The sequence below is a fragment of the Bombus vancouverensis genome, unplaced genomic scaffold (assembly GCF_051014615.1).
Source record: "Bombus vancouverensis nearcticus unplaced genomic scaffold, iyBomVanc1_principal scaffold0061, whole genome shotgun sequence".
NCBI lineage: Eukaryota > Metazoa > Arthropoda > Insecta > Hymenoptera > Apidae > Bombus > Bombus vancouverensis.
Genome location: NW_027468952.1, coordinates 52,098 through 77,366, shown reverse-complemented (window position 1 = coordinate 77,366; position 25,269 = coordinate 52,098). Strand labels below are relative to the sequence as shown.

At 38.4% G+C, this 25,269-nt stretch overlaps 1 protein-coding gene across 1 annotated transcript; it reads right to left on the bottom strand.

Moving 5' to 3' along the window:
* Window positions 1-11,695: 11,695 nt before the first annotated feature.
* On the bottom strand, window positions 11,696-20,979 carry LOC143304871 (uncharacterized). The gene is made up of 4 exons (XM_076627345.1): window positions 20,867-20,979; window positions 18,263-18,532; window positions 16,497-16,581; window positions 11,696-13,673 (listed from the first exon to the last, which is right to left on the bottom strand). Exons 3-4 carry the CDS (start codon window positions 16,511-16,513, stop codon window positions 11,843-11,845), a joined length of 1,848 nt encoding a protein of 615 aa, XP_076483460.1. The 5' UTR covers window positions 16,514-16,581; window positions 18,263-18,532; window positions 20,867-20,979; the 3' UTR covers window positions 11,696-11,842.
* Window positions 20,980-25,269: the final 4,290 nt, after the last annotated feature.

Here is a 25,269-nt window from a genome sequence, read left to right as displayed (position 1 = left end):
CCCCTTGTCCTCCTTGGCGGTGCAGGTCTTCCCCGTGTGTCCTATCCCAAGGCACCTGTAGCACTGCAACGGTCTCCGTTCGATGGCTTCGACCTTCGCCGTCGACCAGCCTATGGCGACCTTTCCAGCCTGGGCCAGTTTCCTCACTGCACTGGCAGGGCCTCGTATCTACACGGTGCCAAGTCCGTTCCGGGCGGGGCGGATTTCTCCCAGCCGGATGTCCTCCGGCTTGCAGCCGCTCTTCCTCGCCAGGGTGTTCTGGATTTCCGCCTTGGTGGCCGCTATGTCTATCAGGGACACCCTTGCCTCCGCGGCTCGGAAGGGTGTCGCCACGCGGACCTCGTTCGGGTCCAGAGCCCGCGTCAGCTGTGCTGCGAGCGCTGCGGCCTTCTCCCTTCCCTGGTCCTCGGGGACCTCTAAGATGACGTCTCCGGCGATGGTCTTCCGCATCCTCATCGTGTTGATGCCGAGCCGGTCAGGGAGACACTGTCCTTGGCCGCAGCCAGCACCTCCGCGTAGGATTGGCTCGATTTGTCCGTCAGGGTGATTGTTACCGCTGACGTTCGCGGTGCGCGCGGGAGGAGCCCCCTGCCTCCCCCTCTTCGTGCGTTCTCCAATCCACTCTCCGGAATTTCCCTCTGTCTCTCCGCCCCTGTCTCGGGGATCAGCTTCGCCGGCTGCTTCTTTCCTGCTTCCTTCTTCTTTCCGCTTCTTTTTCTTTCAACCGTCTGCCATTCGATGACAGCTGTTCGGCCTCCCTTGGGCGCTGGGGCGTTTGAGGCTCCAGGCTCCATCCCTCTCGTGTTCGCGGCAGGAGCGACCTCCTTTCCTTCTCCTTTTTCTATTCTCTGCAGTCGTTCCTCCAGTTGGTGCAGCAAGGATCTCATCTCCTCTGCATGGTGTTTGACTGCAGCGAGACGCGCCCTGTAGCTGCTCTCATCCGCGGTTCGGGGGATTCGTTGGCCTTCCTTCTCTTCGCTCGGGGTGCTTCTCTGGCGGGGGTTTCCTCCTCCTCTGTTGTTTCCTCAGTCCATATTCCCTCCTTGTCCAGCGTGAAGCGGGAGGGTCCCTCCTTTGGCGGCATCGCCTTCGTCATGCTCCTGGTGCTGACGTGTGGCAGCTCCGCAGCCAGTTCCGTTTCCCTCCGTCCCCTAGCGTTTTCCTCTACCTCCTTCCCTTTCGCCATGGTTGCGTCTGTTTCCCCGTTGGGCGGGAAATGTCGCTCGGTCAGCACTTGCCACTCTGCCAGTCGCTGTCACTTTCAAGTGGCCCGCGCGACGCGCTTCGGCGCACGCGCCAATATGGCTGCGTCTGGGTAGTTTCTCGGGTAGCCCGTGTAGCGGCGCTGTTGTCACGCGTCCTAATATGGCTACTCCACCGTCCTAACCTCACACTTGGTTGGTTTTGCTTTAACTCCTTGTCCAAGCCAGACTTCCCGTAGCTACACCCGCTTTGCGTTCACAGGCACTAGTCCTCCACTCTGGTTACCTCCCTTGCCCAAGCTCTCTAGTTTTCCGGAGATTTCGATTACGCTCGCAGCTCCGTCCTCTCTACGTCTGCCTCCCATATATCCCCCCACTACTTTCCCCGAACGTTCGTAACCTAATGCGTTAACCACTGCGCTACCGTCGTCCGTTAGTTGTTTATGTCGAGTAGCGGTATTTGTGCTGTGTCGAGTGCCGCTACAAATGTATCAATATTTTCGTTAATGAGTTCTAGATCTTTTTCGAGGAGAGTTCCGAATAGAGTTTTAGATTCTGAGCCTATGACGTTGAGCAGTCCGCGTTTGCTTCTATAATGTAATGCGTATAATATGAAAAAATATATGAAATATCCAAGGTATAGTTTTATTAAACTTACTTTTTATAATGCTTCGTAGGTAAAACAATTTTCTATCCAGATTCCACTTTCTCAATTATATTTTCAAAAATGCTCGATAAGGAGTACAATTTTCTACCCAGGTTGTACCTTTCTGATTATATCTTCCAAAATTCTTAATAGGTGAAACAATATTCCACCGACGATTTACTTTTTTAATTGTATCCCCCAAAATATGGACCTGCTTAACGTTTAGATATTATTATCTTTTTCGTTGTTACTTGATACGGCTAGCAATTAAATAGTGAGAATAAGAAGAATTGGAAGTGCCATTTTCGAAAAAGAATTTTGTTTTTCCTTGAAGAGGTTGTTTGTATGAAGGTTAATATCACTAAATATGAAGGGAAGTGTAATCATAATAATTCGTACAGTTTTTAACGTTTCAGTTTACACGTTTTTACGTGATATAGGTTGTGTATGATGTATGTTATACGATTAGTTCCCTAAATTAGACTGTGTGCACCATGTACCAGCAAACTCCCTCCATCGTGCTTGAACATGTGCGTAGATAAATCTGCCTCAATTATCCCATCAGATAAGAAAATCTCTACTGACCTTCTTAAGCAAACTACATAATGGACTTACATATCTTCTCTTAAGATATAAAGAAGATATTTTTTTTTATCGTTAATTAACAGATCTTTGAAACGATAGAATAGAGATATCGTAAAATTATATAAAGTATTATAATATGCGTAATAAATAAGTATCGTTATATTTTTCTAATAAATAACATTCCCATAAACAAACAATTTCTCATAAACAGTCGTTTCCCAGAAAACTTTAGTTTCGATACTGGCAACTTTATCAATTCAATTATTTATGAATATTATTTATATTCAATTTCCCGTTATAAACAAGGAAAGGACTGCAAGTTTGTACAGCTTTTATCAAGATTACGTGCCATTGAACATATCGATTGATTGACTTCTCATGTTTCGTATTAATCGACATCCGATATAGCTATGGGACCTGGAATATTGAAATATTGGGAAGTCAGTTATATTCAGGTGTTCTATAGATTTGACGTATAAGCCTTGTAACATGTACTTCTTCATCAGACGTTTACGAGATACTGAACGATGGCTACGCTTGTAGTATCCAAAAATTTTACGTCGATTTATAATCGAAGATTCGATCAAACTATAGATAGATTTGAATATTCTACGAATTGAATTTAGTATTAAGAATTTTAGTTGTATAGATCATCGACGAAAGTCTGTTACACGGACCCTTTCAACAGTTCTATACACACTTCTATTATATATTTTATTTTTTAAAAATAACGCTTTGGCATGATCAAGGATCGGAAGTATAAAAAATAATTGTGACAATTCGAGCAGTGAAAGCCTCTAGAGTAACATTATATTAGTCTCTATAGCGACATTGTGGTACCGTGTCATTTTCAAAGTTCTCAGAATTGGTACTGTATCCGATTTCAATGTTTAATATTCTTCCCGGGTCCTGGAAGAATTTCTTCAAAACTACGTTAACCCATGAAGAATCAACCAACAGTTTCTCATAATGCCGTTTTATCCACATCCTTTGAAACTCATGAAATTGTAGAATCCAGATAGAAAAAGTAGAGACGAGGTAAACGCGAAGCTCATCCTTGGAATTGCTTGTCGTGGTGATAATGTTAACAAATAGAATTCGATAACGCAAATTCATTGGGGAAAAGGTGACAGATGAAATTCGCTAACGCAACGTTACCCGTTAATGGGCTAAGAATTACGCTCCATGGGATCGCTCACTGCATTCTCCGAAACGACCCTCGTAATCCATAGGGTCGTAAACGGCTTCCGTAACCGTAACGAATTTCAATCTTGTTCACGGATCTCTGACCGCTCGTTTCGAGGGTAACGAGGGGGTTGCGTGTTCACGTGCGTGCAACAGAAGGTGTTATCGTGATTGCAAGGCGTGCTGGAGCAGATAAGTCCAATATGCTCGCGGAAATCGTCGAGATTCATTGCCCAAAGCTGGCTGATAGTCGAAATTAACTTCGCCTCGTCCGATTTCCGCGTTCACATCGCTTTCACGATGGTTAGGCGTTTCTTCGTTCGTTTCTAACGCTGAGTTTTCCCGTGTCGCAGTCAACCCATATTTGGATGTGTGTACACGTTGCACAGAAAATGTGGTCGGGGGATGAAACGCGGACAGAATGGAAAACGGACTATGGGAAACGCCGAGAAAGAGGCGTCGATGAGTTGAAGACACGTCGATGCTGAAGTACACGTGTATCTCGCGTCTTATAGCGAAGGAAGGATACGTGTGAAATTTTAGAAAATATTGGCTGGAAAATGTTCTAACGGACATTGAAGAAACGAATTTAAATTGTAAAAAGAAAAAGATGGTAGCCTAAAGATGTTCCGCTTTCTGTCCCATTACGGAAAACTGCAAAAGCTATGTATCTTGAGAACAGATAAAGTTAAGAAATGAAAAGGAAAAATTCGATTTACTATGTATTTTCGCTATATTTTATATTTACTGTATATTATCGGAATAGCCATCCCTGATTCAGAAAATCAATTACATATATCCCTTGGCGAGAGGGAGTGAGAATTAATCCGATTAATTGTAATGGTGGATCAGCTGGATCCTCATATTCTGAACGTCCAGAGACTCGCTAACTACGAAGAAACTGGTCTGTTTGTGACGCCTATCAATTGTTTGCTAGAGATTAATCTGCTGGTAAGCAGCGTCAAAATGCGACGATAACTAAACCGTCCGAAGATCGAATTATAGCAAATGAAACGCGTCTCTGCGCTAGTCTGACCGATTAACAGGGCCTATGGGGGTGGCTTTCAAATTTGCAAGCAAGGAATTACCGTGTAACGAGCAACTCGTATCGATTATTCAATGGGTTCATATGGAGGCGAATAGAAATGCTACTTCAACATGGGCAAACATGGCTACTTTAAATGCTACATCAACATGGGCAAACGTTCATTTTGGTAATGTCGAGTTTTCTCATTGAATAATCTTCCGTTCGTCGATTTTACACGCTTAACCGACTAGATAAATTCGATGATTTTAAGCAACGTAATTAATGTAATTGATTAATTTTTCTTAAAGTGTGAACTATGGATGAAAGATTAGAAACCGTGACATTACAGAGTACAAAGTTAGAAATACAGGGGAACTTTATATTTTTCTTCACTGCTGATTAATTTCTTGCTGAACGTGCAACCACTTGGGAAAACTGTCGTTACCTGTTGCAAACTGATCGTAACATACATAGATCAAGGAACATCACAAATTTCACTTGACTACTTACGTTCGTACAACGAAGAATCCACATAATACAGTACGGCTAATATATTACTATAGAAATCGGATGGTTACACATACGCAACAATTTGGAAGAGGATATTTGCTTTCGGGTTGGGAATATCAGGGAATAGAATTGTTATTATGCGAATGACTGACGTTGATTCAATGTAATTAGTTAGGAGTAGAATTACAGTAGAAAAGGCATCAATACGATGGAATTGCACAGTTATTGTAAAAAAACAAACGATACTACATAATATATTTAGGTATACAGAAACAGTGACACTTCTGTATTGTCAATTATGATATAATTAAATGAGATAATACGAATAATTGTAAATGCTATTAAATTGTTAAATTTTAATAATTTCCCATTCATCTTCGTATCAAAGCAAATACGAACAATTTACAACGTTGCTAGTTATGACAATAAATTTCTATTTCTCGTGTCAGTAATTTCAAATGTCGTTGGTTGCAATCAAAAATCTGTCGGCGGAAAATTTTCACCCAAGCTTCGTCAAATAAATGAAACATCGTATTATTCTCGGTCAATATCGAGTCACTTTCGAGATTACACGAATAAAATTTAAAAAACTTTTTTGATGAATTGCTCGTCGAGGCATCGTTCTGATGTCGATATCGCATTAAGCAACTCGAAGATCGAAGTCTTGGTAACGAGATTGTCGCGTCAAAGACGAAGCGAGGCCTATTACCCAGGCGATGATGGAAGCTATGCAACTATAAAGAATACTAGCGCCTTTTTCTACGATTTTATACGACTCGATGCCAGTCGAAGCTCTTGGAAAATATTGCAACAAAAAGTCAATATATAAAACAAAAGATAGGAGGTTTCTCCTTAAAGCAATTTAATCACTGTCCACGCAACTTTTATTGTTCTCATCTAGAACCGAGCAAGAAAAATAACTATTTTATTTTTATACCTTCTCTATATTGGGATTGTAAAAATTTGTCTGTTTGAAATGCATTGGAAAATTTCGTCGAATTATAAAGTTACACCGTTGGTTGTCACCATAGAATCGATTTTAGAATGGATTTTAAAATAACGTAAGAACGATTTTAATGAAATTTTGAGAGTACATATGTACGTACATAGAGAAGCGAATGTAGTTCACACGCATTGCTACTAGGAATATTTGTGACCTACATAGGTTTCAGGGAAAATAAATGTCTGTTGCAAATAACACTAATTACAAATTCTATTTTTTCAAGCTTCGTGAAAACTCACATGAGAAATTAACCTGTCGAGATTCAGCATTTTTATATAATACTATCTTGACAAGTACATTTTACAAACAAACGAATATTACTAATTCGATACGAATAATTAATTAGTTTTTCAAGTTTTCTAAGATAAATAATAGAATCAGACATTATTTCAATTTCCACGAAGATCCATTGAAATATAATATCAGAAAATGATCTATTAACAACTTCAATTTTATTCGACGCTACTATAACCCTTCGCAATCGAGGGCTCCGCTAATAATATCAAATAAATTAAATAATTAATAAATTAAAAATTTAATAAATCAATAAATTAAAAATTTGTCCTTAACCTGTCAAATCATAATTATCTCACGTATTCTTGCAACGAACAGGTAAGATACAATCAGAAAAATAAACCGACGTATTGGCCGAAGATATATTACACTACCAAGCAAAATCGTATCGCACTGCGCGATGATAGTGAGTGAGTGAGTAGGTGATGAGTGATGCGGCTATGACTCTTCATTTTACGCATATATTTAACCAATTATACGAAAACACGTTCTTTCTACTGAAATTACTTGGAGTATCTGGTAATATGAATAAATGAAACCTTCGAATGCAAAGTATTAATATTATTAACGAAAATTAGAAATATAATTTATCAAACGGGATACGTGTATATAGTAAACCAAAGAATACAATGAATTATGCAATAACGACAGAAAAATTAACAGATATGACCAGATCTAATTGTTCAACCACTATACCCCTACATGTTCGAATCCTTGGGCGAACACCAGCAAACAGTTCGATCGATATTTTTCAACCTTCGAATTAGCTGTTATGACTAAAATATTTTCCATCGTTACAATGCATCCTGTCCCCAATTACATCGTTAATTTCGTTTCCGAGGTTCCGCTACAATACTTCGCAACGAGCAATTCAATAATTGAGACAACGACTCGCGTGATGCGCAGCAGTACGCTGGCCGTGAATCAATTGCATCGGATTACCTCGATTAATACGATTTTCTAGGACTACGCTGTAATGTCGAGTTAATTAATACGATAAAGTGCAATCGCGATCCAATGGAAACGCCTTCATTCTTACTTTTTCGCGCGATTTCACATCGGAGTCTAAGGAAAACGAGCTGCATCTTGCGGCATCTTGCGGAAAAACTGAAATTCATAGGACACAGGAAACCTGGTAAACAATAAATACGGCATGGTTCCACGATATGGACGCAAAATCAATGCTGGATGGCACGCTAATTCGATTGGCGGCTGGACAGGTCGAAGCATAGAGCTCAAAGTGTTTCCTCAAAGTGTTTCCGTTCCCTCATCCTCCCTTCAATAAATCTTGTTTCTCTCTCACTCTCTCTCTCCCCCTCTCTGTCTCTTTCTCTTTCTCCTCCGAAAACTTGATCATCCGATTTGTGTAACGGAGTTTATTTTGTCTTTCTGTTAATAATCTGTTAATACCAATAAGTTGCCTAATCGCGACACTTCTCGAGAAAATTTCTTTTAATCGCAAGGCCGCATAATTTTGACGAAATCCATGTGAAAAGAGTGTCCGGAATTAGGATGAAAAATATGTTTATATTTCATACGTGTATATGTTTCAAAATAGTTGCAATATAGAAATACCTTGTTTGTAAAGAAGGTTGACTCTATTGAGATTAATCGTTTGGTTTCTGAAGAGTTCAATGTGAATAAGGTTTTACGGTAAATTGAAAGATGTAAAAATACGCGCGAAGGTGTACAAATATGCAAAGTCTAGCAGCTATTAATAGTTCAGTAAGTAAAATAAATTTCTGTCTAGGTTCTTCTCTTTCGTCGCGCTCTATAAAAACATAAATTTAAATAAATATCAGCAGTGAGTGTAGCGATTTAGTCGATGGGATCTTAGAACGAAAAAACTTGTTTAAAAATGGAATCGATCAATTTAACTTCTCACTGGCTCACTTATCAGTGTTTATGTAACTCTTTCTCCCATTTCCTCTGCGTGAAACATGCAGCTTGGGAGTTTCGATTCGATAAAAAGTTGCGACTCTGAATATCCTTTGATCGTAAATTGAAGCATGAAAATATCATATATGTCGTATTTCGCTCTGAAACTGGATGAAAGAGGGAAATTGACTTGGTTCTTTCGCTGTTCCATTTTTTTCTTTTTTTCTATCTTTCGGCTATAGAATTACTCTGCCTATGGTGAAATTTGTAAAATTTAGTTGAATGTTACTAAGAGATACGCGATTTATCGATGGAAAGAAAGAAGAGAAATATTCACTCGTCGAAAGCTTAGTAGAACAACGTCTACTTCGCAGATGTAGAACATTTATTTCGGTTACCTATCGGTTGTATCGTTATCGACTTGCCAATCATGAAACGCAGACGCCACCGGCCAGTTTATTCAATAATAAATTATCTGACGCGTCGATTGATCACGAACACATGCTGTCCACGAAATTGAATTGTGTTCCAATCTCTGCATTATAATGTTTATATATATGTTTATGTTTATATATATGTTTTGTAAGGATTCGTTTAGTCGTAAATATGGTTTAGTCGTAAAACAGAATTTTTACACTCAACTCGATTCGCGTAATGGAAATCATAAAATTAACAAAGGACAATTGCAGTTAGATTTAAGATTAAGATTAAGTGCAGTTAGATTTAAGATTTAGATTAAGATTAGGTAAGTGGCGAATAATGGCTCGTATAATTGATTCTTCTCTCCTTCTTTGAGGATATCTTCGCCGCTCTATAGCTTCTTTATTGTTGTAAGTGTGTAACCTTATTTTGTATAAATTAGATCAGTAACGAGGATTTAAGACGAGGATTAATTTAACAATAGCATATCAATTCTTTTCATTGAGATTTTCACACGAGAAACTGATCAGCCTTGTGAAAAATATAAAATTAATATAAAATTCCTCGATTTAATTATTTAAGAATATAATTAATATTCAGCATGCTAAAAAACGAACGATCTATTTTTCCAAATTTGCAATTATCTATCGCAAGGAATTGTAAAAAGTCACAGGCTCCAAGGTAAATTTTCAAAAGCGTTTGTAATTGTTTTCTGTTATTTTTCTCTGTGCTTGAATTTATGAAGGTGATCAGCGTGGCTCCTGAGCAAATTAAGCTAACAGAATGAAATACTTTCAGTATACAATTTCAATATTTTAATATATGATTACAGAATTTCAATATTGAAATTTAAATTATTATTTAGTGTTACGCCGTAAATAATATCAATGATACTTATTACGTAAAGTACGAAATACAAATCAACGTATATTATTGAAACTCTAAAATTGAGTAACTATTGCTGTACCAAGAATACTAATTAAGAGTTAATCGCATGGATCTGCCTGAGTGACTAAGGAATTTAACAATAGAAGATTTTTAATCGAACTTCTCTTTCAAGCTGAGTTGACCGTGATTCAATTCACGAATATCGGAGAGGAAAAGTCGTAACAGTCTTACAGTTTCGATTCACTTTCATCTCTTTTCGAGGGGGTACTCGCGATTCGCGGCTGCTTCGAGAACTTCCTGCTGGTTCATCCATTGAACCTCATTCTTCGGCGTTCTTTCAATCCCTCGTCTTCCATAGACAAGTCGTAAATCTTTCGAAAACTATTAGCTTGTCCAAAAAGTTTCTTTCGTTTTATGAGGAAATAATAGACGCACAACGTCTTTTTGTTTTATATTATTTTATCGAATTACGATATTCTGTTGAGATAAATTTCACAGACTTGGTTTTACGTTTGTACGAAGGTGCATCCTTGTAAAAGACACGCTTGCGAAAGAAAGACACTTTCCGGACAACCTGATACTTTCTCTGTTCGTAAAAATTCTGTTCTACGTTTATTTCGTTCTTTCATATTAAAGGAAAGCGATACTGATCGATAAGTTACTTGATACCGTTTAGTATGTGTAACTGGTTAAAGTATAGTACAACTGGTTCTTACGAGTTTCGTAGCATTCAAATATTTAGTGCGTCTCATTAATCGTACTATAAAGGATAAGGTAAAATTTTCTACGTGAAGAAATAAATCGAAAATGTATAATTTTACAATGTACATTTTAAAATGTACAATTTTATCCTACGACGTTCTTCTTTTTGGAGAAGATAGATTTGAAATACTTTACGTCAGAAATTTATAAAGGTTATACGTTTGACAAAACCTGTTGCTTCGCTGAAAATAATACTTGGTAGGATATTCTGTCAACCAATTTTTTTAAGAATTTTTACGATTTTGTTGTCTCCGAGTCATAACTTTACAATGCTACAACTATACACAATTGCTTCACTACGATATATGGGATACTTGTATAATCAATTATAATCATGAAGATAAAGAGTAGTAAATGGTATAATTGAAAAACACGATTTTGTTAATGTAACTTTATCGAATAATGTTAAAAAATGACTAGAAGTGATATTAATAAGTAACTTTTAAAAATATCTGAAACGAAGATTAATGGAAATGCAGTATATATACCGAAATAAAAAATATTGAAAAGTCCTCTGAGCTGTCTTGTTATTTTATAAATTTTTATTATAGATACTACACGAATTTCCAACTATGCGAATAATTTTCCCATTTAATGTAGGAAAAGTTTCATAAACTAAATATATTTCATTACGGTATATTTAACTCTATTTAATTGCATTTACCTATATTTAGTGTTAGAATTTAATCTTGGAATTAGGATTAATATTCTGTGGAAGACACAATGTTTATGTTGAAATAATATAATGTGATATTTATTAAACAATTATTTCGAGAGCTATAAATGTGCGTTCTGGAATGTAGACAGTTGGCCAGTTATTCACAGACTAACTGCCTTAGTGACCTGTGGCGCTTGTAAAGATTTTGAACCCCCACTCTCTATAATGAGTGTGACCTGAGTAGATGTCTGTGTAACGTCACGTGCCACGGAACTTTCTAGCAGCTTCTCGATACAAAGCGTTACGCTGTCAAGGCGCGACACCGACGTGCCCAATGTTCCATCCATATCCTTACGTTTCTTCCGCCGAGTTCTCGGAAGAGCATGCACGCGCCTGCCGTGTAAAATTAAGGTAAAAAGTAAGGAACTTGTTAATTTCCGAAAAGGAGATAAAGTTCTTTTTATTTTTTACTCAATTTATACAATTTTTTCGGTTCGCGATGATACACTTTCGATACTTGGATTAGTTAAGAATTTTTTTATTAGACTGACTGGATGATTTTGAAGGGAGCATTTATATTCTTCCATTCGTTGGAGTGGGAGAAGGTTTTGTTTATACTTAGTGTAAAATTCGGCTGGAGTGATCGAATGCCACTCAGGCGGCTGAGAACGGGTGCTGACCGGACGGTCACACGCGATAAGGCGTTCGGAATTTCGGTTTGTTATATACAGTTGCTCGAATTTCGTCTGTGACATTCCCCCCTTCTTAGATTGAACTTGATCCCTCAAGTTTTCTTCAGAAGACTTTTGTGGAATCGGACTTGACGTGGCTTGAAAAGTACAGCTGATTCCTCCTCTTCATCTGAGTGGTATGTGTTGGTTGGAATATAGATGTTGGGTGTTGAGCCCAGGGTGAGTGGTACTGGTGGGGCTGTCGCATTGTGGCTGTTGATTACAGTTTCATTTCGGCAGCAAAATAAATTGATACATAATTTGTTCGGTATACATTTCCTGATGCATTTGAATACCCCTATTTTGTTTAATCCATATATACCTAGTATGCCTAATGCTATATACCCTAATATCTGGAGCGTGGTTAGTCCCCAATACTGTATATTTTTTATTCTATATTCGAAATTAAGAGCTTCTATCTCGTCGCCTATTTTATCGATCGTTGTTTTATAGCCTTGTAAATTATCTATTATCTTCGGTGCTCGCTCGAGTTTATCTAATAGATGAGTGAAACTATCGTTTGTTTTGAGCGCTAGGGTTTTTGTTTTGATTTCGTATATGACTTCGTTTTTTGTTTCGCCTATACGCATGTGTTCGTCTTTGTACAATATATCGCAAGAAGTGTTAGCTCTTATGATGGAAGGCTTGTCAAGTTTTTGTAAGGTATGTTTCGTTTGGCAAATTGTGTCTATTTCTATCGGACTTGCTGGTATCGCAATGTAACAGTTGCTAGTTTTGAGCGGTATAAAGCTAATGTCTTCAATCTTAAGTACAGTTATTTGACAATGTTCAATGTGTGGTTTGAAATTTATTATTTCGCTGCGACAATCGGTTTTTGAATTTCTGTCATGGATTGGTAGTGTTTGTTTGCATATAGTGGTTCCGGCTCGATTCTTACAAAGTTTGTTGAAATACTCGATATCAGCGTTTATAAATGAAAGACCTGAAGTTAAATATATCTGATGTTCGACTACTGGAGCCAAAAATACTCCATTTCTTTTACTCGGGATAGGATATACTTGTAATATGTTCCATTCTGTGTTAGAGACTAAAGGTACTATGATTTTGAAAAATATTTTGTCATCTATTGTGAAGATTTTAAGATCACTGATGTCGAGTATGAATTGAAAATGTTCGGTTTTGGCAGAAATCGCGGTGTTGTACATCTGGCTACCTATTGCCTTGGCGTAATTTTCTATGAATTCATTGGGGTCAAGTATTTGTGGACTAATTATTCCTTGTTTGCCTAATATCATGACGTTAAGTATTTCATCTAATTGAAAGTGTAAAGTTTGCATCGCGGTGTCGACTTTCATGATCATCTTAAGCATAGATCTATCGATATTTGCCTGCTGTTGTAATTTTAATATATCACTATATGATCTCTCTAAGTGGTTTAGGTTTTCTGAGTTTACAATTTTTCTAATAAGTGCTGTTTGATTAGCTATTATGGTCTTGATTTTATTATTATCATCGAATAGTTTGTCCATATTTTTGTTTATGAGCGTAAGATCATCATCGTCGAGAGTCCCGAACAGACTTTTCGATACGGAACCTATGATGTTAAGCAAACCTCGTGTGCTCCGGGTATGTGTTAACGCTTTCAAGTGTTTTGCGAGTTGTTTTAGGTTATTGATGCGATTTTGTAATCCGCCTAACTCTTCGACGTATTGTTTGCTGATTGCACGTGAGTCTATCGTTAATTTATATGATTCTATTGCGCTTATCTGTTCGTATATGTCGCTAGTGTCTAATCCTACTATTACATTGGCAGTGTCGCTGTATAAATATCCTTTTCCTATGTTTTCTACGAATACAGAGTTTCCTTCTAATGGTGTAATATTTATTTGCGCGGATACTATTCCGGCAAAGAGGAGCGTCGACCTGGAAAGTAAGGTTTTAAACGATTACCGTGTATCTTTTTGTCTTGAATCAGATAGTATGGAGTACATACTTTATCAATCGTGTACGGTCCTAACCATTCCACATCAAGTTTATGCCTTTTATGATCGTTATGTATTAAAACAGAGTCTCCTTCTTTGAAAACTGATTGAGGTTTTATAATTTTACGTTTTTGATCGCGCTGATATCGCTGTTTACTTTTGATCAATGTTTCGCGAGCGTGTCGGAGTCTAGAGTCCCATTCCTTTTTGCGGAACGTGACTTCGTCTGCGTATGTGCGTTGGGGATTCTTGGATATTGTGGAGGGATGATTGGCTTGGTGTCCGAATGTGAGTTCGAATGGCGTGTAACCAGTAGAGTCGTGTATCATTGTGTTATATGCAAGGCATACAAAGTTAAGTTGATCGTCCCATTCTTCATCCGAATTTCGCTGTATCGATTTTAACATGTCTGTTATTACTGCGTGTGTCCGTTCTAACGATCCGTTACTTTGTGGGTGGAAGGATGTCGTTTTGATATGTTTGATTTTGAACGCGTCTTCGTACTGCTACATTAAACTAGATATAAAATTCTGTCCGCGGTCAGTTAATATCTTTTTTGGAGCGGAAAAGATGTAAATGTAATGATTCAAGAGTGCGTTCCAAATTGTTTCCGTTTGCTGAGTTTTTAGTGGTACGAGTATTAAGTATTTTGTCAATTCGTCATGTATGGATAGAATGTACTGATTGCCTTTTTTCGTCTTTTTCAGTGGGCCTAATAAGTCCATAGCAATTTTATCGTTTGGTTCGAGGGGTGTGTCGGTGATACAAGGTTCTTCGCGCGGTCTGATACGTGTAGTTTTAGATGTTTGGCAGGTGTCGCATGATTCTATATGTTGTTGTATACGTTTCATCAAATCTGGTACTCTGTGCCGTTCACGAATGCGGTCGTATGTCTTTTGTATACCGGGGTGTCCTACTAAATCGTGATTTTCTTTCAATAATTCGTCTATTTCTTCGTCGCTATATGTTTGAATTGGTTCCCATGCAAAATTTAATTCTTTTACGGTGTCGTTCAGGAATAGTAAAATTTGTTTGATCGCGTTCTTTTCGGTCTCTGTGAAACTGTCGTCGCCTATACTTATCTTTTCGTTTATATGAATAATTTCGTTTAATTTAGTTAACCATTCGATTCTGTCGTAATTTCCTAGCTCTGTTTTGAATAATTGATAGAAAAATTTACGGTTCGGAGTCATTTTGAGAATTTTGGGTAACGCGTCGGTAGATTTTTCCCAATCGTGATATTTTTTATCGAGTTCTATGTTCAAATTTTCGCGTCGTCTGGTCAGAACATGTATTCTAGATAGTGCGTCGGCTGCAGTATTATCTTTTCCTTTCGTGTATTCTATGTCGTATTCGTATTCTTCTAGTTCTAATCGCCATCTCATCAAGCGTGATGAGGGGTCTTTGCAATTCTGTAACCATTTTAGTGCTTGGTGATCGGTTCGGATGAGGAATTTCCGTCCTAACAGATATTGTCGGAGGCGTTTCACGGCCCATACTATTGCTAAAAGTTCTTTTTCTGTAGTGGAATAATTTCGTTCCGGTGGGTTTAGAGTTCGCGAGATATAACAACATGGATGTCCGTCCTGTGATAAGATTGCACCTATACCTTCGTTACTGGCGTCAGTCGTTAATGTGAATGGTTTCGCAAAGTCTGGGAATTTTAGTACGGGTGATGAACAGAGTTTGTCTTTTAATGTCTGGAATGCTTCCTGGGTTTTATCTGTCCAATGAAATGGTGTCTCCTTTTTTGTAAGTTCGGTCAATGGTTTCGCGATCTTAGAAAAGTTTCTGATGAACTTACGGTAATAACCTGCTAGTCCTAAGAACGATTTGATGTCTGTGGGATTACGTGGCTGTTTGAAATTGCTAACGGCTTCTAATTTTTTGGGATTTGGCTTTACACCTTCGGCGGTTACTATATGTCCAAGATATTCTAATTCTGGTTTGAGAAATTCGCATTTGTCCGGCTGTATTTTGAGTCCGAGTTCGCGTAGGCGTTGCAATACTATCGCGAGGTTGCTATTGTGCCCTTCAATCGACTGTCCGAATATTATAATGTCGTCTAAATATACGAAGCAATGTTTATTTATGAGTCTTCTTAGCGCGGTATCCATCATGCGTTGAAATGTTGCAGGTGCATTCTTTAAACCGAATGGCATCCTATTGTAATGATAGTGTCCTTGTGGTGTGGAGAATGCTGTGTACTTTTTAGAGTCTATGTCCATTGGGATTTGGTGGAATCCGGAGGATAAATCGAGGGCTGAGAAGAATTTTGCGTTGCCTAGTTGGGATAGTATGTCGTCTATGTCAGGTAATGGATATGCGTCCTGGTCAGTTAGTTCGTTTATTTTTCTGAAGTCTATTACAATTCGCCATTTCTGTTTCCCTGAGGCGTCTGCCTTTTTTGGTACTACCCAGACTGGTGAATTGTAAGGAGAATCAGATGGTTCTATAATGTTCTTTTGTAGCATTTCGTCCATTTGTCGTTTGATTTCTTCTTTATGGCATTCAGGCGGTCGGTAAGATTTTGTGTTAATGATTTTATTTTCTTTTAACGTTATTGTGTGTTTAGCAAGATTAGTGCATGGTAATAAGTCGGTCTCTAGATTGAATACGTCGAGGTAGAACAGCAATATCTTTTCGATTGGTTCACGGAGAGTTTTCTCTATATGCGAAAGTCTAACTAAATCTTTAAACGTGGAGACTTGATCATACGTATTTGAATTTTCGATAAAATTAGTCATTTTGGCTGGGCACTCACCACCATTGATAAAGCATATCGTTGTCGGTTTTCCTTCCAGGTAGACTGTTTTTGACACTGCTTATTTTGGAGGTACGTCGTTTTCCTGTTGCAATAAAAGTATATTATTGTCAAGTTTTAATTGTTGATTCGAGAGTTCAAATTTGAATTTATAATTCAATATAAATTATATAATTGGAAAGTTGTCTTCTACCACAAAAAATTCTAGAGTTTTGCCAAATAGTTTTATCAAAGCGTGTTCGTTGGTTTTAAATTTAGAGTGTCCCATCGAGAATTTCCGTTCTTTTGTTATTCTTAGTCGTAATACGCATCTTCGCTTGAGTATATTAATTCCTGCTCCGCTGTCAATGAGGAATTTATGTCGCTGTCCGTCGGATCGTAAAAGTACTGTGGGTAGTGTTCCTGTTGTGGCGTTAATTCGTAGGTCTGGTCTATTGGTTCCTCTATTTCTTCCTTGTGTGTCTCGAGATTGTGGACTGCTGGTGGTCTCGGAAATTGGCTGGGTGTTCGAAAATTTTTACATTGACTGGAGACATGTCCGATTTGGTTGCATTTGAAGCATTTTAATTGTGTCCTTTGGGCAAGTGGTATTTGTTCGGTTTGTCGGAAGCTTCTTGGCATTGGATTGGGTGTTGGAGTTGGTTTTTTAGTGATCGGATTAGGATTATTGGTTGTTAGTCGTTGCTGCTCAGGAAGTCGTAATCGTTCTATTGGTTTTAGTCGTCGATTTCGATCTTCCCTGAAGAATCGCTCGATGTCGGTGGCTTTCTTTTCGGCTTCAAGGATATTGTATGGTGGATTGACGAGTAGTAATTGTCCTATTTCGCCTTTCAGGCCTCGGATAAAATCGATCACGGAGTCTTTTAAAATCCTGTCGTTCATAGCTCGTCTAGTAATTTCGTCACGGTATTCGTTCGTTATACTGTATTGTAACTTATTGAGTGCTCTGCGGAATCTGATGATATAACTTTGCACACTTTCGTCGTGACGCTGTCTCGTTTCGCGTAGCTGGTCTTGATGTTCTCTAACAGAGTCTTGGGTGGCTACGTTTCGTCTTAGGGCATCGTACAGGTGTCCGTATTCGTATATCGATATATTGCAGATGGCCATTGCGGCTTTACCCGTGATTTTCCCGATTTTGATCATTTTTAATAGTAGCGTGGGTTCGCTACACATGGCTCGTAATTCGCGTACTTCGCGTATGAATTCTTCTACTCCGATATTGTCTTCGCCGTTTAATTGCGGAATACATACTATCGCGTCTTTGGCCCGTAAGCTCGGAGAGGCGAATTGCGGTGGACGGTCTTCGTAAGAGGGATGGTTGAATTCTTCTGTTCGAATTGGAACGCATGGTGGGGAAGTTCTATCTCTCGCGGCAACAGATTCGTCCATAGTAATAAGGGAGCCTAGTTCTGTAGTAGCGTCGCGTCCTATTTTTATTTTAGAGATATTTTTGCCTAATAGTTCTATTTCCGCTGCACGCTTCTTATTTTCACTGTCGGCCGTCCGTTGTGTCTCTTCTACACGTTGCGCAAGAATTTCAATTTGTTTTTGTATTACGTCGAGTATGGCACGAATCGAATTGTCCGTACCTCCGTTTGTAGAAACGGTTTCAATAGTTTCGACTTTGTCTTTTCGTGATGTGGGCATGATTCTAATTGAGCTTATTGATTCTGAACTACTGTTGCTATTTGAACTCGAAGCGCTTGAGAAACTGGGTTTTCTCACACGGTATCGTGAAAATGAATCCAGATTTTTCAGCTTACCGTAGTAGCTATGACCGTTGAGGAGTATCAGGGATGTTTCCTCTCTGGTTGGTTCTAGATTCCGAATCTTATTCGTAGGCTTGCTCTGCGCTGACCGTAGTCCTCTCGTCTAGTTTCACCGTAATGGAACGTTGAAAGTTGCTGCAGGGCTTCGTAGTAGCAAAGATTCGCACTGGGTCCGTTGATCCTTCGATCTTCAATGATGCGCGTACGCCGAAATCGTAATTTCGTTTGCACTGAAGTGAATAGATCCTGGCAGGATCGCTAAAACTGTCGTGTAAAATTAAGGTAAAAAGTAAGGAACTTGTTAATTTCCGAAAAGGAGATAAAGTTCTTTTTATTTTTTACTCAATTTATACAATTTTTTCGGTTCGCGATGATACACTTTCGATACTTGGATTAGTTAAGAATTTTTTTATTAGACTGACTGGATGATTTTGAAGGGAGCATTTATATTCTTCCATTCGTTGGAGTGGGAGAAGGTTTTGTTTATACTTAGTGTAAAATTCGGAGAACGGCTGGAGTGATCGAATGCCACTCAGGCGGCTGAGAACGGGTGCTGACCGGACGGTCACACGCGATAAGGCGTTCGGAATTTCGGTTTGTTATATACAGTTGCTCGAATTTCGTCTGTGACACGCCAGCCGCCGCGGTACATCTAACGAACGTACGCTAGTGGGGATGGCGCTGGGCAACGAATGGAAGAATCTGTACGATCAAACACTCTATCCGCATGCGACTGATATCGTTGTATTCCAACATTTAGCTATGTTTAATATAGAACACCTGCGTCCCATATATAATATAGTTTATATGTAAATATAATACAGCTTCATTGACGGTATCCAAAAATTTTTTTTTTTAGGCACGGATTGGCTTGGTCTTTGATCAGAACGTCGGCTATTATACTCGATAAATTTTCATTATCCCTCGTGTCATCAATTTCGCGGCACGGAAATTCATCGTTGCTCGAACCACGCGAAAAATATCCAGGCCAAAGGAACGAACGAGAGAGAGTGAGAGGGAGAGAGAGGGGGGGCAGGAGGAAATGGAAGAAGAAAAATGCGAGAGAAATAAAAGGGAGGAGACCGAAAAGAGAGCTGTTCGTATTAGGTCGGTGAGGTACGTATAGACGACTTTGAAGTGGGTACATGAATAAAAAATATGCCGCTAACACGCGTCGACCTATTTCGGCTTCTTTCTTCTTACTTTCTTGTAACCATGAATATTAAAACGCGTATAGTTCGTGAAATGTTAAGGGCCAGTTATCGAGTAGAAATTTTTAAGGAATTAATCGATACATCGATTCTGTTTTGTCTTTCGCTTTTCTTACGAATTTCAATAACTTTGAAGGAAAGCAATCTTTCGTTTATATTTAAATTTAATTAGAAGCATCGTAATTTAGACAAAAATTATGTTCCATTATGTAATATGGAAAAACGTGTAAAATATTCGAGGAATAGTACTCGATATAATATTATCCAGTGCTATTATCGAGTATTATTTAAATTATATCTATAAAAATATTAATTTGCATATTCAACCTACAGCATAAGCGATATACAAAAGTATTAGAATACAAAAACATTAAGGGATTAATAAACATGAAAGTTTATATTATGAAATAATTCATCTCTTCTAGGTGACGCTTTTAATATGTTATTAATCATGTCAAGTACTGTTTTATTATTATGTTATGAGATGTAAATGGTGGGTGGGAATGACAGGGGATGAATGGGATTATATCATTGAGCAGAACATTTTGATAAGTTACGACAAGAGGTATTTATAACTTCCAGCACTAAGTAATAGTACAGTAATGCATGGGAAAGATAAAATGATGAACATTGTATTTTTCTCATTGTACCTTAGAAGTTTGAACAGTGTTTATGATTTTTTTAAATGACCAATATACGTAATCGACATATACAATTCAAAATTCTTTCTAAAATCTAAATGTAAGCACAAACACTTGCGTCTATCAAAAATGTCAAACTTCTGATGAAGATTCTTTCCACAGGTGAAACACAAGCGAGGAATTGAAACTTTCATTTCACTTTCCAATCCTAAACTTCACTTTTCATTCACTGCCAGAGCAACAAGTTCAGAGGATTCATTCATGCCTCGAAACAGTAGAAAGTAGGGGAAAAAGAGCGGGCACAAAGTGGGACAAAGGACACGTATAAATTAGAATATATTCATTTTGCTACGATTACTGCACAGAAAATAATCGATTCGAACTGACCAGCAGTCTCCTCGTATTTAAATTGCTACAATCAATCAGATCAAATAAAAAAGAATCGGACAAAGCTAAGGAAAGGACCGAAGACGCACAAAAATCAGAATAAATTTTATAATTATTCGATAGACAATGATCGAGCGAAACTCAACGTCGACGGTCTTGCGTATAAATTCAATAAAGGATGGACGATGCAAATTTATCAACAGTATCCTCGCATAAAAGTTCCTCACCTTTTTGACCAAGTAAGAAACAACGCGAAATGAAGAAAAGAAATTACACACAGAAATAAATTAGAATGATTTCTTGTAACTACATTTAGCGTCACGATGATTTCATAGAAGATATAGTGGATTTAAACTCACCGATGGCACCGAACTCAATGTCTTCACGTTGGAATTCCACCCTTTCGAGCAGGTTGGATGAACACTCGTATGGAGCGCAACTGGTACTGAGCTGTGGCGAAACTAGGTTGTGGTGCTCCTTCCCCACCACTTGTTCGCTTGCCAGCAGTTTCCAACTATGTCGAGCACGATGCGCAACCTCGAATATTTATGCAACCCTCCCCACCAGCAGGACGAGCTGTTCGAAACGAAAATTGTTTCAGGACTCGGAAAGTTTTCCCCTTCTCTTCCGACATTCACCTATCCGCGCTTCGGCTCGTTTCCTCCCCAGCCACCGACAAATCTTTTCTCATGCAAATAAACGAACGATTGGTATTTTGAACGCGGAACTCCCGTGGTTGGCTTAGTAGAGTTAAATATGGGAGGGACTTCAGGTTTGTTGACGTCAGGTACGTTCCTTGATGCGTGATGGTAATTTTAGACTGACGCAAATTGTTCTTCTTGGGCTGCTTGTTTTCGCAAATAAACTTTTATGATTGACGAAAGCGCAAAATGAGATTTCGGGGAAGGGGGAGGTCTGTAGAATTTTGAACATAATTGAAAAATGTAGGTATTTCATAATTTTATGGACAGGATGTATATGGAATGGATGTGGATGGTAACTGATGGTACAAGCGGAAAGGGGGCGAAAGAAGTCGAAAATATAGAATAAAAATTTTTTTCTTAATTTTTCCATCGAGACAACGATCTACAGTGAGATCCGTTATAACGAGATAAGATTCAAAGTTGATTTACTCGAAAACAAAGCCTCGAACGAAAGATTTCTATTCTATATTTTCTTTTTTCGCGTAGAATCACCCCCTTTCCGCTTGTACCGCCAGTTACCAACCACCCTGTATATTCGTACGTGAAGCTAGTCTAAAGTCTATTATTATAAATACTAAATGTACAGAAAATCGGTTAGGTGTTCGAACTGTAAGACATATCCAAGTAAAATCATATATCTAAAAAGACGAGATTCTATGTTTTTTGTTTCGAGGAAATAGGAATAATTTCTGAATTTCGCCACTGGTAATTAGTGGTACACAAAGTTGGTAAAAACAAATCAAACAGATGTTATATTCAAATACGATTGCTCACGTGCAGCGGATGCCTGGCAGCCGCAGTAGAGCGTGCCGGTCTATGGTCAGACGCGTGCAAACAGGCGGAAACACAAATTAACAGTAACAGCTTAATCTTAAATCTTCCTACACCTTAACACATCGTTACAATTCCACGTATTTGCCCTTTCGAGTTCTCATTTATTCTATTAAAAAGTTTCTTTAAAATTCTGATCACTGAATTAATTGATTATACATAATCTATAAAATTTAATTTTTTTTTTGTAACCATCAAAAAACACGATGTCTATGTTAAAATACCGTTAGGCAAAAAACAGTTTCTGCGACCATTATCATCGTTATCATGCGAACACAGTCTCATGGTAATATACCTCTCGCATTTGCATAAAAAGGCATTTTTAATATTTATCTAATATTATAAATACTTATGATGAATTTTTTTTTTTGCAGTAATCTGCTTCAGAAAACCTTACGTTACTTATTTATCAAAAATTCCTGATTTAAAGACGTGGTACTCCGTTACGAATATTCTTCGTTCACTCGACGAAATCCTTACACTTCCAAAATTATAAATCAGAGAATAAAAATATTTCATCTGTCGGAGATGAAAGAACACCGGAGCCTTTGGAACTTTGGATAACCCCGCAACATTGTAACCTAGAGTCTACTATAGCAGTAATTAAACAATTGTAGTTATTTAATCCGATTGTAATTGTTCGAGATTGGTGATAGTGAGCTCTGGCTCGAGGCGACAGTCTGTCGCCCAACGTAGCCGCGGCCAAGGGATGAACGCTTTGTTTAACAAAGGTATGGAGTAATCCTATAGCTCAAAAGCTTAAAATCCTATACCTTAAAAGAAATATTCGTGGCGACACGTGACAGTAAATATTCCAACGGTTTTTGTCCCGTGGCTCGCCACGCGCAGACCCTATTCCTGGAGTAAGATAATTGCCAGATGTCGATGCGTCTCCACAGTATATGTTCAGCTAGCTCGAGGGCTCGTTATAAATCTTAAGATTTAGTCAACTAAAGTCCATCAAACAGACAAACAATCTTTGTCCCCACTACGGGAAAATAGGGGAGACCAATTTTTCAACGAGCGGCGTCTCCCACTAGCAACTTCCCCTCGAAAACAGCCAGCATCTTTTTCTAACCACCGGTATAGAGATTGACCAATTAGCGGCAACGACAATTTCCCTTACTTTCTGAACGGAGGCTTTTCTCGACGAATCCGATCTCGTGTCCTTAGACACGCCCCAATATAGTTTTCCTCCGTGGTATCATCGGGACGGGAAAGTCATTCTCGCTCGCGATCTCATCGACTAAAGAGTAACATCTTCGCGATCAGTGATTATTTCACGTTTTAACCAGACTTAGACTTTGTGAGTACGTCCTTTTGTCATCCCGTTGGCCGCGGCTACGTTGGGCGACAGACTGTCGCCTCGAGCCAGAGATCACTATCACCTATCTCGAACAATTACAATCGGATTGAATAACTACAATTGTTTAATTACTGTTTTAGTAGACTCTAGGTTACAATGTTGCGGGGTTATCCAAAGTTCCAAAGGCTCCGGTGTTCTTTTATCTCCGACAGGTGTTCTTTCATCTCCGACACATCGATTTCCAATCTGTCTTGAATAGATCGATAAAATCGCGAAGGTGAAAATTTGTATGACCCACGAATATAATTCCAATCGAATTGCCATGAATATTTGATCCGTAAATCGCGTGAAGGTACTTGTAACTCACGCTGGGATGATCCGCGTGAGCGAATTCATCATCACGCGAGATTCCCTCGCAACGCGTTTTCATGTAACGCTATATCCATCGCGTAAACGTGGCCACGTGAACAGGGGAAGGCGGCGAGTGTACGTTAAATATTATGCCGTAGTTGGGTTGGTTAATTGGTCAGAGCAAGCCAGTTAGTTTCATTACGTTATCTCCATCTTCGTGGGTTTCGCACAATGGAGGCCTCTTCCAGTATCGGGGCCACTAGGCCTGCGTGCGTTCTAGAGCCTCTTTATCCGAACGAGACCGATTCCTCGATCGAATTCTATCGTTCTCCATAGTTTCCTGCTTTCTTTTTCGTATTTTTCATATTTCGATGAGACATGGATTTTAGTAAATGATTTTTTTGACGTATTAGTATGACGTATTACGTAAATAATTTGGAATTTCTTATGTAAACTATAACTGGTGCATAAACACGTTGCGTAAACTTGGCTTAATTACTGGTTTGTGATAATTCATATGTTCTAATTTTACCGATGAAAATTATATCATCCAGAAAATATGACATTCAAACGCTGATTTCAATGACTGCATCTTCCGAGATGACAGACAACCGTCTGTGTAACTTAAGAACATTTTTTTAGATATAGCGCGAGTTTGAGCTAATTCTGACTGCGAACTGAAGCAATTAGTTATACATATCGTAGCAAATATTTATTGTTTAATATCCACTATTACACTACACACTGTACGATGCGAACAATCGGATGAATTTCCAACTCAATAGCAGTATTGTTTAATCTTAAAGCTGATACAAACGTATTACACATATCGCTGACGTAGTCGACTGCATATGTGCATAGATGAAGTATTATGACAGAATTACCGATACGTATTATGCGAGGATAGGGAACACCATTGGAAATGTCATTGCATGTTAAGAATAACATTGTATTGCGACAAAGAAAAGGCATCTATAAGAAATGAGCAGAATTACACAAGCAAAAGCTACATAAATCTCAGATGTATCAAATAAATTCCTTAAAACATGTACGATGAATATATTACGAACACTCTTAAAAAAAGTTCTTTTCAATAAGCTTGAACGCATAATTTTTCGATTCTATTTCCCAGTCCCTCTCATATAACCTCTTTTCCAACATACAACTAAACTACTCAATCTTCCATTTCCTAGCCCGACTTGTAAACTGTTTCCCAGCTTCTCTGCAAGCCTCTCTTCCATCGTATAACCCTCTTCAGTCCTCTTTTTCGATCAGACTTTACTCGAATACAAAAATGCTTATCGTGACAACACATCGTTATACTATTCGCGTGAGAATCAAATTTGATCAAGGATATTTATGTAAATTTACACCTTCGTGTATCAAAGACATTATTTAGATGAGAGAAAAAAAGAAAAAATATGTCAAAAGGCAAAGTTTATACTTTAATGAATGATCAACGAAATAGATTGTAAGCAGAAATTTGTTTATTTACCAAATATTCTGGAACATTATAAAGAATACATTTTTGTATATTAGGAGCGTCTTACGGATTTTCTCGTTTCTAAAT